General features: G+C 50.6%; 1 protein-coding gene across 7 annotated transcripts in view; it reads right to left on the bottom strand.

The window, feature by feature from the left end:
• Positions 1-17252, bottom strand: part of shc2 (SHC (Src homology 2 domain containing) transforming protein 2) — a 34911-nt gene that overhangs the window by 9206 nt on the left and 8453 nt on the right. For 3 of the 7 annotated variants that reach the window (XM_069185942.1, XM_069185940.1, XM_069185939.1), the window contains 9 exons: positions 17099-17156; positions 13907-13969; positions 11105-11305; positions 6930-7000; positions 4620-4748; positions 1647-1707; positions 1109-1228; positions 919-972; positions 104-155 (listed from right to left, as the gene is read on the bottom strand). In XM_069185942.1, coding sequence (XP_069042043.1) covers positions 104-155; positions 919-972; positions 1109-1228; positions 1647-1707; positions 4620-4748; positions 6930-7000; positions 11105-11248 — 631 coding nt within the window. In that variant the 5' untranslated portion in view covers positions 11249-11305; positions 13907-13969; positions 17099-17156. Of the gene's footprint in view, positions 1-103; positions 156-918; positions 973-1108; positions 1229-1646; positions 1708-4619; positions 4749-6929; positions 7001-11104; positions 12912-13906; positions 13970-17098; positions 17199-17252 lie in introns of those variants that run through there. The other 4 variants (XM_069185941.1, XM_069185943.1, XM_069185944.1 and 1 more) reach the window with 4 other exon arrangements.

Here is a 17252-nt window from a genome sequence, read left to right as displayed (position 1 = left end):
AAGGTTACAGAAGCTTAGCCAACCACCATGTGATGACAGCTTCATCTCTGCACAGCTTTTTCTCCAATTCAGCCTAGCGGGGTTCAGACTGGAGCTCCCTTACCTCTCTGGTTGACTGGATCTTTAGCAACGTAGGCGACATAATCCGGGGTATCCTAAACCAGACATTAGGGAAAGGTCAAAGGTCAGCATCTCAGCTACTTGAAAGCACGGCAAACCCACAACAAACACACATTCAAGGGTCACTGGCCCATTAAACTGTCATTAAACTGAACCCATTATTTCCATATAATGCCAAATTGTCTGCCTGCTTCTTAACACTTCAGATATCATTTAAGGATATTTGTAATACCTTCAGGTATGTACCCCTGAGCTCTGGACTTGCTCATCCCCAGTCTAAATCTACATTCACTTACATCCATTTTAAAATGTGGTACAGAAATAGAACTCAAAGCTGGTAATTGCTGTGGGCTTTCAGAACAGTGTGATCAGCCACACAGACATTTCTTGATTTCCCAGCAAGGCTCTTAGAGGGAGCCTTCCATCTACGGAATGCATGAAGAGGCTGTCAATTTACTGGGAGTGTTTTTTATAGCTGTTGTACATCCAGAGCAGAGGGGATCAGATGTAACAAACAAAATTCTCTCCAGCGTCTAAAATGAGTCTAATGTGGCAAGCTGTTCAGAAAATCTTGGAACATTATATTAAGGCAATCAGCATGCATTACTGCGAGAGAAGGATCCCTCCTTCCTCCAGAAAGAAAGGGAAAGGAAAGTTTGCTCCCCGGGCTATGGGTCTTCCAGGAAACACTCCATAAACCTGAGCTCATGTTCCGTTGACCTTCAGCTAAGGAAAGCCACTTCACCGAGCTTCACGCAAATGCAGAAGAGCTGAGAAAGCATGGGTCAGAACTCTCACCGTGTCCCCACCCGAGGCGAAGGAGATGGACTGCATCGGGTGGTGAGCGATCACCTGAGAGGAAGACAGGAACAGAGGGTCTCCATGAAGCCACTTCATGCAACACACTTGGGGAGCACCCCCTCCCCCCTCAGGAGCCGGGATGAGCAGTAGCCCCCCGCCCTGTGACTAGAGGGACCAGGGCACTGACCTGCCGGGTAGCGGGCATCCGGAGGCTAAGGCCCTCGATGGAGATGTTGACCGCGATGCTCATGCCCGCAAAGCGCAGGTTGCTCTTGCCCATGATGCACTGCAGGGCCTTGTTCATTGCCTGCGGGGAGGGGAAGAGCGAGGGCGTGTCAGCTCCAGGTGAGGTGAGCAAGGGGCAGGCAGGAAGACAGCCTGCAGACAGGCACGCCCGCTTCGTCTGTCTGCCCATCTGGTGGAGAGGGTGGGCGAGGTTGGCATGCAAGAAATGGCCGTCATGCATCTTTTATTTTGCGCCATTATTTTGTCAGGAGGGAACTTGAGGGGAAGGGATAGAAGGAGAAACAGGAGGACAGAAAGAGGGGAGGGAAGAGGAGAGGATCCAGTTATTGTTTTTAAGGTTGTGGCTCTAGTTGCCGGGTTCCAGGGCGTTACTCTCAGAAACTCAGTCTGGATAGTTGATCAAAGTCTGTCTTCACACGATAACATCCAGGAGTCTCCCACCTTGGTCCTGCAGGGTCTCTGGCACCCAGCCCGCTTACCTTCTTTTTCCAGGCCCCCTTGACACCTGGCACAGCTTCATACAGCCTGTTGATCGCCTCTCTGGAAGGGAAGCAATGCACAGGGCCATCAAAAGTCGCCACACTTGCAAGACAGGGAATTCTGAGTAAAAATTCTCCTTGCAAAACAGGCAAACCATACCTGTGCCACATTAACACATTATCAACCTCTCAGGTTCCTACATTATGTCGATTTTCATGCAGATGAATAGCAGCCTTCTGCACAAGAGTCTGCATCAGGCCTTATAGTGCGCACCACCAGGCAGGAGGTGTGTGAGATCGAGTGTCGGTTCTGTTTGGAGTCTGCTGATTAGTTCCATTATCGCTGCAGGAAAGCAGCTAAGTTGAGCAGGGCAGGGGACTGGAGCTCATCTTGGGTGGCCTTTGGGTGTCCAGTTAAACCGGGGCACAGCATCATCTGATCAGAGGCACAGACACATGCTCCCTGGGGCAGATACCACGTGGCACAGGGGCAACAGCCTGTGCGAAGCTGTGACTCAGCCAGAGTCGCAGGCTTGATCAAATTGCAGTTTAATAATTTAACAGGAGACCGCGTTCCTGAATAGAGGACTTTTTCTGGTTTCTGGAGGCCTTTGAAAACCCTCATCTTAAAATAAACGAGTTTATTCAAAAAGAACTTGTGGTCAGGCGGGCGGTGTCCACCTGAATCACTTTGGGCAGCAGGAGGGTTGTGTTTGTGTAGTGGAGGCACAGCACACCGCGCTAAAGCACTGCACTGCACGGGGCCTGCTGACATTGGTGTGTATCCTCGCACAGTGCCCCTGACTGACACAGAGTCTGAGTGCAAACAGAGAAGGGTTCCAGCTGCACAAACACCGACTGAACATTTGCCAAAATTTAAATCAATAGTCTGTCTGGGTAAAGAACAGTGTAGAAGCCTGTAAGAGTCTAGAGGAGAGGGGCATCTCACATCATATGGAAAAACTAGATAAAAACAAAACATGAACAAAACAAAGGTAATGATTTACTGAAGAAGCACCAGACTTGTCTATGTAGCCTGATTGTAATTCTACTTAGCACAGCTCAAAACTATTTCTACCCTGGCTTAACGCATGGCCATGCAATTTCACAATGAGCATAGTGATTCTGCTTCCTTGGTTATCAAGACTTTCTGCAGAGAGCACCGAGTACTGGGGCTCTTAGCACTGAGCTTAAGACATCCGTGCTTGTTGTAGTTCATGTCTCGAGCTCTCAGCAGTCAGCATGAGAGCTGTGTGTTCAGTCCAGTTCATGTCTCGAGCTCTCAGCAGTCAGCGTGAGAGCTGTGTGTTTAGTCCAGTTCATGTCTCGAGCTCTCAGCAGTCAGCGTGAGAGCTGTGTGTTCAGTCCAGTTCGTGTCCTGAGCTCTCAGCAGTCAGCGTGAGAGCTGTGTGTTCAGTCCAGTTCGTGTCCCGAGCTCTCAGCAGTCAGCGTGAGAGCTGTGTGTTCAGTCCAGTTCGTGTCCGGAGCTCTCAGCAGTCAGCGTGAGAGCTGTGTGTTCAGTCCAGTTTGTGTCTCGAGCTCTCAGCAGTCAGCGTGAGAGCTGTGTGTTCAGTCCAGTTCGTGTCTCGAACTCTCAGCAGTCAGCGTGAGAGCAGTGTGTTCAGTCCAGTTCGTGTCCCGAGCTCTCAGCAGTCAGCGTGAGAGCTGTGTGTTCAGTCCAGTTCGTGTCCGGAGCTCTCAGCAGTCAGCGTGAGAGCTGTGTGTTCAGTCCAGTTTGTGTCTCGAGCTCTCAGCAGTCAGCGTGAGAGCTGTGTGTTCAGTCCAGTTCGTGTCTCGAACTCTCAGCAGTCAGCGTGAGAGCAGTGTGTTCAGTCCAGTTCGTGTCCCGAGCTCTCAGCAGTCAGCGTGAGAGCTGTGTGTTCAGTCCAGTTCGTGTCCGGAGCTCTCAGCAGTCAGCGTGAGAGCTGTGTGTTCAGTCCAGTTTGTGTCTCGAGCTCTCAGCAGTCAGCGTGAGAGCTGTGTGTTCAGTCCAGTTCGTGTCTCGAACTCTCAGCAGTCAGCGTGAGAGCAGTGTGTTCAGTCCAGTTCGTGTCCCGAGCTCTCAGCAGTCAGCGTGAGAGCTGTGTGTTCAGTCCAGTTCGTGTCTCGAACTCTCAGCAGTCAGCGTGAGAGCAGTGTGTTCAGTCCAGTTCGTGTCCCGAGCTCTCAGCAGTCCGTGTGAGAGCTGTGTGTTCAGTCCAGTTCATGTCCCATTTCTCAGCAGTCAGTGTGATAGCCATGTGTTCAGTCCAGTTCATGTCCCGAGCTCTCAGCAGTCAGTGTGAGAGCTCTGTGTTCAGTCCAGTTTGTGTCTGGAGCTCTCAGCAGTCAGTGTCCAGGCTCTGTTCTCTATGGAAGAGACCTGTGCAGTTGGTGTGCATACTCTCCTGTATTTCACCACTTGCTGAAACACAAAACCAGCATGCTCCCCCAAAACCCACCCCAATGTGATGGTACTGATTATCCTAATTCAACTTTAATAGCAAGCAGCTCCTGGGTGTGAAGCACTCCAAGCTTTAACAGGCACAGGATGCCTGTGCATTCCGAGCCCCATGTCTTTTAAATCTCCTTCTAGCTGTGTTTGTCTTTCAGAAGGGCCAGAGCATCTAGGATCCTTCTGTTTCACTAAGGGAGCTGCTGTTACACTCCCTTTGGGCAAGACCACCAAGCTCCTGTAACAGACACAGGGAGCGTGCTAATGAGGCTCTTCCTGCTGTGTTTGCTGCTGGTGGTGTAGGAGTTAACGGACTGTTTATTTTTTTTCTCCTATGTTTTTCTTTCCCAACGGTTTTTTTTTTTCCACATTTCGAGCCAGCGGACATCAATCCGCCCGACTGCAGCGCTCCCCTGTCATTAGGGATTGTCATCAATAATACATCTTCCCTGCACTTAGCCCCCCCCCCACCCTGCGCGGCTCCTGTTACCCTGTATTGATTGCTGGGCTGGTGCTGCACTACCTCCCCTCACACAGACCTGAGAGCAAAAGCACAGCGGAGCCCAGAGCGCCTCTCCCGACCGGCTGCTCCCCTGCTCCAGCCGAGCTCGATCGGCGCTTCCGAAAACCTGCGGCCGGCCCTGCGGCACCTGGAAAACTGGGAGCTCCTTGGAGAGAAAAATGGCAGGCAGGGTGGTGTGCTGGCTAAAAACTGCTGCCTGCCAGCTCCAGGGTCTCGAGTTCGATTCCAGGGTTTTTTGCCAGCTACTCCGGATTCCTCCCATTTCCCAAAGACAAGCTGGGGCCTGACGATGTCGATATACTAACGATGGGACTACAGAAAGATCTAAATGACTATAATGGGCCACTCTCTTGCTCATGACCAGTCAGCTTTTCTGCACAAATATCAAAAGATTAGTGACATTAAAGGGGAGCTGCAGTTCCAATTTCTCAGACCGGTTATTAAATCTCAGTGACAAAATAAATTCATTGACATTATAGAACATTTTTACCAATTTCGAGTTACCAAAATCGTGAACTTTGTGAAAGTGCTGTAAGTCGCCATTTCGTCACAAACTTGCATTCGAGTTCCCACGAATTGCGACATGAAGCAGCCCTTCCTGCTCAGTAGTCCCCGTAATGAGTAATGTAATGTGATGTACAAGCGAATAAAAACAGGTTGTGTAGCAGACATTTCACCATAGAAATGTCCCTACGTAATCTGCATGCAGAGTTAATAAGTAAGTAACATTTGTCGGCAAAATTGTCTTGAAATCAAGAGCAATAGTTCTATTGGATTAGGAGAGTATTCACAAGCCTAGTTGTTCACAATGTAACAGGGCCGCAACACATCACCAGACATTTTGATGCCTCGTTCTGAATTGCAAAACATGGCGGTGCGCATACCTGGAAATGTAGTTTATTTTGTAGTGCAAAGTGGAGGTTTTACAAGTTACTGCGTACATTTTACTTATAATGCGGTTTGAAATGCCCTCATCAATGCTGATTCTTTCTAACCCTGAAATATGAAAATAGCTCTGCAGTTCCCCCTTTAATAGTTCGACTGGAATGAGAGTCAGAGAGTGTAGGAAGCTCACTGGAGTTACAGGGAGCTGGACTGGAAGGCCCGCCTGTACCTCTGACTCAGCTCTGTAGCAAAGTTTTATTTCTCTTCACCCCTGGAGAATTTACTGTCCTCTCTGTGGCCTCAGATACGAAAATGCTCTGAACTTCAAGGCAGTACTGCACCGGCAACAGCAGAGGGCGCCCTGTCCGCAGGGGCCAATACTACAGTGTTAATTGACAAAGAAGGTTCCCTGTCCCAACCCTGGTGTCTTCTTACACATTCCAGACTGATGTCTAATAATTACAGTGCTGTACGTAGATGTGAGGAAAACATCTGGATTGGCTGACATCACATTGGAGTTTGACTTCTCCAGTTATGTAGCATTCTGTCCTGCAAGCTCTCACATGCTCTAACTCAAAAGGCAGTTTACTTTCTTTACATCTTAATATCTCATGGTTGAAATGATGCCTGTTACCATTCCTTCCTTAATTGCCTTTATTATTGTCTAAAGAAAAAAATATATCAGAAGTGATACCGACAATTTTCCAATTCACAGCCCAGTAACTCCTGTCAAACATATTGCTGCAGTTCTTACTGCCACGTTGCAAAATGGGGTGTAAAACAAAGCAGGCACACAAAAAAGAAAGGGGCAAACTGAAAGCAAAATACCCTAATCGTGGCTTTGCTCATTCTCACATTCGAACACAACATCCAAGACAAAGATCTCTTTCCAGATCCATCTGAAGTTTATTTTAATGTAACGCCCCTTCAGGCATAACAAGTTCCCTGACGGGCCAGTTAACTCCTGACGAGCTGAGCAGGCCGGACAGTGCCTGTGCTCCAGTGGACCGCAAGGTCTGTGGCTCCCAGAAGGAGCGTTGCCTTCATCCATCTATCCATCCCTCCCTTTTGGGGTCATGGGAGAGCCAGAGTCAATCCCAGCAAGCAATGGGATTAAAGCAGGGTACACCCTGGATGGGACACCAGTCCAGCTCAGGGCACGTACATATAGACACACCAGGGCCAATAAGCCTGCCAGTATGCATATGGACTGTGGGAGGAAATCAGAGCACCTGGGGGAAACCTGTGCAAACACAGAGAGAACATACAGACTCCACACGGACAGCACAGACAGGGTTCAGCAATGCTAACCACTGAGCCACCACGCCGCCCGTGTTGCTTTCAGATCACCGCAAATACAGCGTTGAATATGGCAGGACCGCGCGCAAACCCTCAGCTACCAGAGGCAGCCAGCCGGGCGGCAGCAGAGATCTCGTCTTACCTGGTCACCTGCGTGCGGGTGTTGAAGTCCAGGGACCTCATGGATTTCAGGACCTCGATGCAGCCCATGTACTGGAAGGAAAAAGAGCTGTTAGAGTCGGGTCCTTCCTGCCCCCATTAGGTCAATTTGTCCTCGTTTCCTGTTTAAGGAATGACAGAACACCAGTCATTCGGTGGGTCAGGGAAACAAACTGTGTCTTTTCTGGGACACAGGTGGGAAAATGTTGCCCTGCAGGTCAGCCTGATGGCGCTGTGGTCAGAACAGGTCCCGGAGTGACAGGGGGAGGCGGCCGGAGCCAGTGATCTGGTACAAGCTGCCATGGGGACCCCTCTGTGTGTTCATGGCCCTGATGGGTTGGGGGAGATATGGTTCTAGGGGGGGCTCCCCCTGGCCCCATCACTGAATCCGGCTTGAGCTCCCCCTGCCGCAGGCCCTGGGCGGGGTAAAGCGAGAATACGGAGTGATCCGCCCCCCCAGGGGTACAGTAGCAGTGCTGCTTATGCACAATAAATTGGCACGGACAACTGGCCATCAGAAGAAATGGGTGGGCTGAAGAGCTCCTGAATATGACCACATTTGCCGGTGTAACTAAAGACAGCAGTATGGAAGCTCTGCTGAAAGCATAACAGCAGGTTTGCTAGAATGATGTCACCCTGTCTGAGGACTTTGTGCCCACCAGCTGCTGCATGCAGGTCTAGGAATTCCCCTTTGTGACATCATTATCTTTGTGACATCATACCTGACTCTCACCAGGTAGGAACTGGTTCATGACGAGATCCCAGGGAGCTCTGAGCCAGCTCCTGCAGGGCCTGCTGGGGGAGGGGGTGTTCAGGCAGGAGGGGGCAGGAGGCTCTACAGTACTCAGGTTTCATTTGAGGCTGTGTAAGTGCCTGGGGAGTCTGGTGTCAAACCCCTGTAGAGACATGAGTGACCCTCACAGCTCAGCGTTATCAGCCGGGGCTCGCAATCTGCATCTCCGTAAAGATGAGCCCCTTCAGAATGATAGTCAATTAACTGCAGCAATTAAAAACTGCAAAGCCATCCTGCAATGCAATGCAGCACTGATCCCGATTAAAACGTGCTTCCAACAGTCCTCAAGGCCAGATCACTGAGTGTGGGGCATGGATGCCAACCATTTCCTAATGAGCTCAGTTAGTTTTTTTATGTTGCTCTGGCACATTCTATTCCTAGCTGAGAGGGGAATGGTGTCAGTTTCTAGGCTGGTGCAGATGCTGAGGCGATGATTTCACCAGCACACGAACTCACAATGCACATCCTCGGATCTGCACTCTCACAATGCACAAACACATTAACAAGTCATTATCGCTAGCTGCCGCTTGGGATAGGAGCGATCTCTCCAGAACCACGCTGCGGTAACACTCCCCTCAGGCACTGGCAGTCTAATGTAGCTCTACCCTTTCCTCACCAGGGCAATGAGCAGAGACCTGGACAGGCCCTCCCCCACAGTCCTCTTCCCTGGCCTGAGATCTCTGCAGCCTATAGGCCTGAGGTCCTGGCTGTCAGCTTGAATTCTGTTCTCTGCACGCACAGGAGTAGCCATGAGTGCTACTCTTGGTGACTCGGGGAACCCCCACAACCTGTGAACCCCCGATCGGACAAAGGCTGAGCGGGGAAAAAAAATTCCTGCGACTGACTCAACGGAAAAAAGAAGAAAATGGGAGAACAGATGAACAACAAGAGCCTGGACAGAAATTCCAGCTCCACTTCGCTCTCTAGAGCAATCAACTGGCCTGTCCCTGTTACCACAACCAGCAGTAAGGTGCTAGACACTAGAGGGGTCCTGCACAGAGTCCAGGGTCTGCAGAGAAGTAACAATGGGGGCAACTACACCCTTTTGGTGTTGTTAATATAAGTAAAGGTAGTAGTTGAATACTAGTGGTAGTAACAGTAGACACGTCTTTACACAAAGCGTTGTGGGAGTATGGAACATGCCATGCTATTGAGGTTGGTTCCTTTCATAGAATCTGCAGACTAATCAGACACAGCCAAGAAAGTGGTCTGGGTGAGTTGAACAGCTGTCTCCCGGTTGCAGCCTTCTTCGTGTTTTTATGTTTTTATTAGCTGAGGGCAGCAACAGTCTCAACCTTTTATTTAAAAAGCAAAGCATTATGAATGCGACTTGAGTAAAAGCATGAGACGATGGACCATGCAAGGAGCTATATTGAAGGGTGGTACTGTGGTTGATGTTGTGATTACAGAAGTGGGGTAACAGACAAAGCAGTCCAGGGGTTCAGGTGGCTCAGGGGACGATGTGCTCAGCAGTGGCTCCACTCAGAACTCACAGTATTTGAGCTCCTAATAAAAATACTGATTTCCAATCACTTTAAACCTCCAGAAGTGAGCGATCTGATCCAGAAACCTATGAATCAGACTTAGGGGGTAGCCTCCTGGTTAGAGAGCACTCTGCTGAAACGAACCACAGCAGCCCCAGGGGTGGTTAGTGTTGATGTCTCTGGGGGCTGCAGGCTCTACCTGTCCGACCCCCTGTGGGGAAGAGAGGGTGAAGGGGGCAGGAGGTTGCCCTGGGGTCGAGGGGAGGAAGTGGGTGCTGCCCAGATCAAATTAAATGGGCAGCAGCTGGCTCAGCTCACCACCACTGCCGACTGCCCTGCTGATTCCTGCAAGGTCGGCCTGTTATTCCTCCAACTCATGTGAGGCCAATGACTTTGATTAAGTTTAATTGAATATAGGAATGAATGCAGCCTTGTGTAATACAATTACAAGGCCTGCTTCAGATCAGACAGCAGGAATATGGAGCCATCGGTAAGATGGGAGGAGGGGGGAGTTTGGTAGATCGCTGACGTCTTGGGGCCTGTCTCATTGGTTAACCCCTTGTGTGCTGTAAAGTCAGACCAACCTCCCTCCTGCTCTCCCTGACAACTAATGCACTGCTTCTTTATAGCTTTGCTGTTAGAGTACAGCTTCTCAAACAATGCTTCAAAGTGCATGAAAAACTGTTGTTGACAGGTGGTTTGTATCTAGATGCTGTGATGTGACATGGTGTTTACCTGCCCTTCTAAAAATGTCACTTTATTTATAGTAATTCTGTCTAGCCTTGTGTGAGTTGCTGTCACCACTATAGACCTAAGTAATGCTATGTGCTACAGATTTCTCTAGAGAGCAATATTTATTGTTTCAGAAAGACTCTCCCTCCCTCCCCTCCCCCTTCTACTGATGGGCTCTGCAAATTAAAAAAAAACATTTTGGAAGAAAACGTTTTAGAATTGGGACAGTGATTTTGGAGCATGAGATTGAAAGCAGGAGTGGTCTGTGTATTTCTATAAAGCTAGCAACACCCCCCCACACACACAAAAAAGGAAAAGACACTGTATATACTCCCATCAAGGGTCAGTGGCACACAAACAAGCAGGTCACTGAAACTGAACACAAGTCCACAGTCTGTTCGAATTCTGTGGATGTTCAACTAAAGACTCAGTCGCAGTGTAGGGCTGTCTGACAGGCCAGCTGGGGTGCGTGCTCGCTCACAGCAACAGAAACTACAAGACCAACACATACATCCAGAATCCAGCCCCCCGATACTCACACAAAAGAACGCGCCAGCTGGTGCCCACACTGTCACACCAGCACAAATAAGGATGCTGACGCAGACACACAAACAAAGCACGCATTCACCGTGACACGGTCAGCTACAAGCCACAGGAAGATCACAGGTACACACGGCCTAGGAACACGGTACTGCGAAGCACTGTCCAGACAACAAGGGCTGCAGTGTAGAAACAGCCTGCAAGACTCAAAAAAGAGAATTCAACCAGCAAAGGGGTCACAACAGAACCCATCTGGAGATCTACCAAAACCAGAAAAACAAACCTCGTCCGGAACAAACACGCAGTCGCAGCCACACAGCCCCGGGCACACACTTAATCCCTCCGTTCCCTCTCCCAGGCACGCACCTCGAAGCACGGGAGCTAGGCCTGGCATGCACTGCTGTTGCACAGCGTGTGAGGTGAAAAGAAAAGAGCTTAGGAGACCCCAAGCAGGTTAAGAAACACTGCAGCCCAGGAGAGTGAATGACCCTGCAAAACACAGGCAGCTCATCTCCCTGTGAGCACAGCTTCAGGGCTCCTGCTGGGGCCCACAGCGAAGCCGCCGCAGGGGCGCGGGAGGAGGGCTACGCGCGTGCGACGCACACTTACCCTGACTATGTAGGACACCCCCGGCCCTGCGATCTTCTTGTCGGGGTGCAGCCAGCCCTGCGAGGGCTTGTGGATGAAGCTGCCCTTGTGGGTGAAGTCCTCCCCGCCCAGCCTCACGCCGTCCACGCGGGGCCTCCGGCTCATGCCCGCGGCGGGCACCCCGGGGCCGCTGCCCGCCGCGCCGCGCAGCCTGCTCACGGCCTGCAGGGAACAAGGGGTGACGCACACCGGGTCACAGGAGTTCAGAACGGCTGCCAGGCTGGCCACGGGGCCGCTGGACGGGGCCGCGGGCCCGGCTGTCCCCTGGGGGGCGCTCTTGGCCCCGGCGTCCTTCCCGCCGCTGCCGCTGGAGCTGGAGCTGGAGCTGGATGGGCTCCTGCTGAGGAAGGCCGACGCGTTGGAGAACTTCCACTGCGGCATCCTGGGGATGAGCATGCAGAAGGTGGTGGTCCCATCCTGGTCCGCCTCTGGGCAGGGGGACTCCGCCAGGGCAGGTGGGGGGTAGGGGTGGCGGCCCAGGGGTCCGAGGGTGGGCGGCGGCGGCGGGGGCGCGGGGGAGGCGGAGCTGGCCGGCGTGCTGGCCACTTTGCCGCTCATGGCTAAGTTCTGCATCAGGTCATCGGAGGAGGTCACGGAGTCGTTGCGAAAGCGGTCATACTTGGGCTTAAGGAGCATGCCCGGGGGGGTCGGCCCGACGAAGGGAGCAGGGTTTGGAGGATGAGGGGAGAGGAGAGGAGAGGAGAGGACAGGGGGGAGGGGGGGAGAGGAAGACAGAACCCCCTCCCAAAAAAGCCGACGACAAAAATCTCTTTCTTCCCACTGATGCGCGCCGGCTCCTGGAGAGAGAGCTCTCCCTGACTGTGATGCCGACGGTGTCCCGTTCCCTCTCTCGGTGCCTCTCCCTCGCTCTCTCCCTCACGCTCACTCTGCTCCTGTCTCTGAGCTCTTCTGCTCTTAGCTGGGCTCCCTCCCTCCCTCCCTGTCTGTAGCCCCCCCCCGTGCAGCACAGCCAGTGATGTCATCGTGTGAGTGCGATTGCACATCTATTAGCCAGCAGTCCAGCCCAGCCCAGCTGCTCCCAGGCAGCATTAGTTTCCCAACATCTGGCCCTGCCTCCCTCCCAGCCAGGACCCCCCCCCTCCTGCGGCCGCAGGCTCCATCCCCGCTATTGTGTTCGTCAAGCAGGGGGCGGGGCGCCACACCGTGGGGGATCACGTTTCATTTTAATGTTTAACGCTGCCTCAAGCACGTTTAGCTTTCCGAAGACATCGCCGGCGGATTCGCTGCGCGGCAGGGGAGGGCTGGGACAGCAGGCTGTGGAGCGAGTCAGTCCCCTCAGGAGCCCATTCGGAGGCAGGGGAGGGCTGGGACAGCAGGCTGTGGAGCGAGTCAGTCCCCTCAGGAGCCCATTCGGAGGCAGGGGAGGGCTGGGACAGCAGGCTGTGGAGCGAGTCAGTCCCCTCAGGAGCCCATTCGGAGGCAGGGGAGGGCTGGCGACAGGGCACAGGGCACCATGGGAGGGTGAAACTACACTGCACGTGATTTGGAAAGGGGCAAAAATGTCTTGATGAAAGCAGGTGAGACTACACTGTCCACCCAAGGGTGTGTATAGATGTGTTGGATGAAACTCCCAGTCCCCCTCCCTGCAGCCAAACTGAGATTCTTTCAGAAGTCGGAGCATTTTTGCCCTTACAGGAGCTTTGCAATACGGATGGTAATGTTACACAGTTTCAGGGACCCACTCCCGGTTGTTTTTGATGGTTCAGGGGTGGGTCTCAGAAACATGTGCCCTTGAGTTTTTAAAAACATTTTAAAAAATTTTAAAAGGACACAAACTGCCTTGGTTTCATAACACAGTGAAACATGGATGAATATATAATATTTCATATATCATATATCATATATCATATATCATATATCATATATCATATATCATATATCATATATCATAGGTAGCTTGCTTTCCTGCGAGTGTTCCCAAACTCTCACCCCCTCAATGCCTGCTCGGGTCAGGGGCACCCCCTGTCTGCGCCCCCAGCAGGAAGGTCACACTGTCACTGCAAACAAAACTTGGACGTTAAGATTAATTTATTGACTTAAGAACAGGTCACATGTTAAATTCACATGGTTAAATTCAAGGTTGGGAAGAAACTCCCAGATGTTTTTTGGGGGTAAAATGTCTAAAAAAAAAAAACTACTATTAACTGACTGTACTCCCATCAAGTCCATGTAGAAAACTGGGCACCACTGACCAATGAAATCGGACACACCTTCTGATGGGGCTTGGGTGAATGCCTCCTCCTGTAAGTAAGTACACTAGACACCAGAGGGCGCTATATCAGCCCTATCCCCCCCAGATGATGATGAATTTCATCTGTGTTTAAATGAACCATTTTAACAACCCATGTATTATCATCTCTATTCCATATACTGCCTTTCAGAATCAATTCTCTCATGGCAACACTGAAACAGAGACGGGTACACAGACATGAACACAGTAAAGGTGTTAGTTTCAAGCCAGTTGTACGTGAGAGATTGAACTGGCTGATCCGCACGTTATCTTTAACAAACTAACAACCGTCAGCAAAGATCAAACCCAGGATTGTCAGAGCGCTGCTGCTGGACTGTGTTTTTCCTGAGACGTCATTGAGCAGCAAAGTGACAAGATCAGAACAACAACAACTTGTGCCTTCGATTTGAACCCAAAACCACGACACAGAGATGCAGCAGGCCACACCACCCATGCATGCATTTTTTCAAAGCGCACAACTTAAAACCCAAGGAATAAAAAAGCCAGGCTACCTGTTGAGAGCTCTTCTCTTCAGCTCTTCACCCAGACTGTCCCCAGAGCCACCATCACTCAAGCTGCAGACAGCACAGGACAAAATAAGACAAAACGACACACAGCAGATGTGCACATCGACATATACTGTATGCACAGAGCATATAGCACCGGAGACATCTGCCCTCCAGAGTGCTCCAGGCTGTTATCCCCTCCTCTGACAGATGGAGGCGCTATGGCCCTAACAGGAGATGATATAAAGGAGGTACTCTAGCCAGATCTCTGAGAGGGAGGGGCAGCTCAGGATCAGCTTGGGACCGGAAAATGAGAAAATGAAAAAATGCTCTTTTTTTTTCAGATAAGCGACAGTATCGATTGATAAAATGATGAATCGGTAGATTGGAGTTGAAAATAAGCAAACCTTATTTTCAATAATTTCAGGTCTAGAGCGAATGGCATTAACAGATAAGTCCAAGGAACTGGATCTTTTTAGTCTGGAACAGGGGGTATAAAATTACAACAGAGTGTGATATGGGTATTCAACATCCTGAAAGGAATTGATATAGTCAGCCCAAGGGACTGCTTCACACTCAGAAACACTGGAATGATCATTGAAGTGTATTTGGGACTGACAACAAGTGGCATGTTTTTACACAGAGGGTGGTAGGTGTATGGAACAATCTGTCCAGCCACATTGTTGAAGACAGTACCCTGGGAACCTTGAAGAAACAGCTCAATGAGATCAACTACCAGATGAGCACAAGGGGTGAAAGGGCCTAGCCTTGTTCATAACTTTCTTGAAAGAACATAAATTTGGCCATTTGGATTCTCAAGTCTGTTGCTGCTAGGAAATGATGCACCTAAAATGAGGAGGACAGGGCTCTCCGCATCTTTCCTTCTGCCCTGTCTTACCAGATTCTAACAATATTATACTGGAAGACAGGGAAACTTAGCCAACAAGAGCATAAAGAATTCAGGATTCTTGCTCTTCCTTCTCAGTTTCTCCAGTTCCCAGGAGACACATTAAATGCAATCACAGCGAGCAGGCTCAAGCCCTCTCCTCCCCCCTCCTCTCCTCTCCTCTCCTCCCTGCCATTATTTGAGAGGCAGAAGAATGACGAAATTAAGCATCACAGAGCCACCCAAACTAGGTTAAGCGGGGATTTGTAATGCACACCTTTCTCATTAAAACCAAAATAGAATTAATAAAAGACAGCGCTGTGCAGATGTGGCAGCAGCACGGTGTCGCAGAGCTGCAATTGCGTGTTTTGAAAAATGGATCTGAACCTCAAAAGAAAAGCTGTACTCCTAATATTGAACAACACTGTCAGAAACAGACATCTTTTTTAATATAGACTGTTACATCGGTTGATCTAACAGTGATGTATTGATTTCTGGAAAATGTAAGGGCTGCGGTGAACTGGAAACTTAAAAGTGCTTTTAGAGAGCAGCTCTGAAAGACAAGCAGAACACACAATGGGTGTTTGAAGATCAGTGCATGTTTGACTTGGTGACAAGGAACGCTAGTGTACACACACAACAACTCCTTTCACACTCTCACAGACTGTACACATAAACACCCCCCACTGACACACACACACACACACACACACACACACACACACACACGGACAGACACCCCCCACTGACACAGACACCCTACACTCACAAACACACACAGACACACACCCCACACCGACACACACAAACAGACACCCCCCACTGACACATACACACACAGACACCCCACACTCGCATACACACAGAAACAGACACCCCACACCCACATATACACACAGACACCACACAGTGGCACACAGACACCCCACACTGACACACACACAGAAACAGATACCCCACACTCACATACACACACAGACACCACACAGTGGCACACAGACACCCCACACTGACACACACACAGAAACCCCACACTCACATACACACACAGACACCACACAGTGGCACACAGACACCCCACACTGACACACACACAGACACCACACAGTGGCACACAGACACCCCACACTGACACACACACAGAAACAGATACCCCACACTCACATACACACACAGACACCACACAGTGGCACACAGACACCCCACACTGACACACACACAGAAACAGATACCCCACACTCACATACACACACAGACACCACACAGTGGCACACAGACACCCCACACTGACACACACACAGAAACAGATACCCCACACTCACATACACACACAGACACCACACAGTGGCACACAGACACCCCACACTGACACACACACAGAAACAGATACCCCACACCCACATACACACACAGACACCACACAGTGGCACACAGACACCCCACACTGACACACACACAGAAACAGATACCCCACACCCACATACACACACAGACACCACACAGTGGCACACAGACACCACACAGTGGCACACAGACACCCCACACTGACACACACACAGAAACAGATACCCCACACCCACATACACACACAGACACCACACAGTGGCACACAGACGCACACAAATCTAGGTCATCGCTCCAGTTATTTCAGCCCTCAGCAATGCCACCAGGCTGGTCTGTGAATTTCTTCAGCGCAGTAATGTGACGGACAGATGCCCAGGCACACTCCGCGCTTCACATCAAGAGAAAAGGCCGAGAGGTTTGCCAGATTTTTCAGCATCTGAAAGATCAGCTCAGAGGCCTGACCTGCTGTTTGCCTTGGTGACAGACAGGCTTCAAAATCTTAAAACAGCAGAAACGCTCGTCTTGCCTGAAGGTCTGGAACATTTACTGCCACCTCCTGAATGGAGTGGTGCCAGTCCCACAACAAAAAGAGGCAGCACAACCAACACAAACCGTTTCCATCGCTCATCTAACGATTGAAGCGCCAGTCTTTCACTTCTGCTTTTTTTCGCTTTCTATTTTTTTGGAGCCGGCTACATCCGTGCTGCCTGGCGACCTGCCAGGAGAGCTACAGACCCACTCGACAGTCACATCAAAACCCACTTTGAGAAACATCACTTTGGCGGCAATTGGATCCGTTAAAGTGGTGGGTCGCCTTGCAAGAATTGTTGTGTTACACTTTCAAAATAACACTGAACACCCCCTCCTCTGCTTTCCTTTCCAACGGTCGAAATAAGAGAAGGAAGAAGAAGATCTCAAGGGGTCTCGAGAGAAAGGTCACAGGGGAGAGGCGGAACAGATGCACTTACTTGTGGGAGAGTAGAGGCCAGAGGCTGAAGTCTGGATCCCAGTGCAGGGGAGTACGAGCTGAAACAGAGAGCGAACCAGCCCCTGGTAAGCTGTCCGAAACTGTCAAAAGTAAAAAAACAAGCAAAGGATCGAAGCCAGGGAGGCTGGAAACGC

The sequence above is a fragment of the Lepisosteus oculatus genome, chromosome 29 (genome assembly GCF_040954835.1).
Source record: "Lepisosteus oculatus isolate fLepOcu1 chromosome 29, fLepOcu1.hap2, whole genome shotgun sequence".
NCBI lineage: Eukaryota > Metazoa > Chordata > Actinopteri > Semionotiformes > Lepisosteidae > Lepisosteus > Lepisosteus oculatus.
The sequence above is the reverse complement of the archived record's forward strand: the minus strand, read 5'-3'. Positions and strand labels throughout refer to the sequence as shown.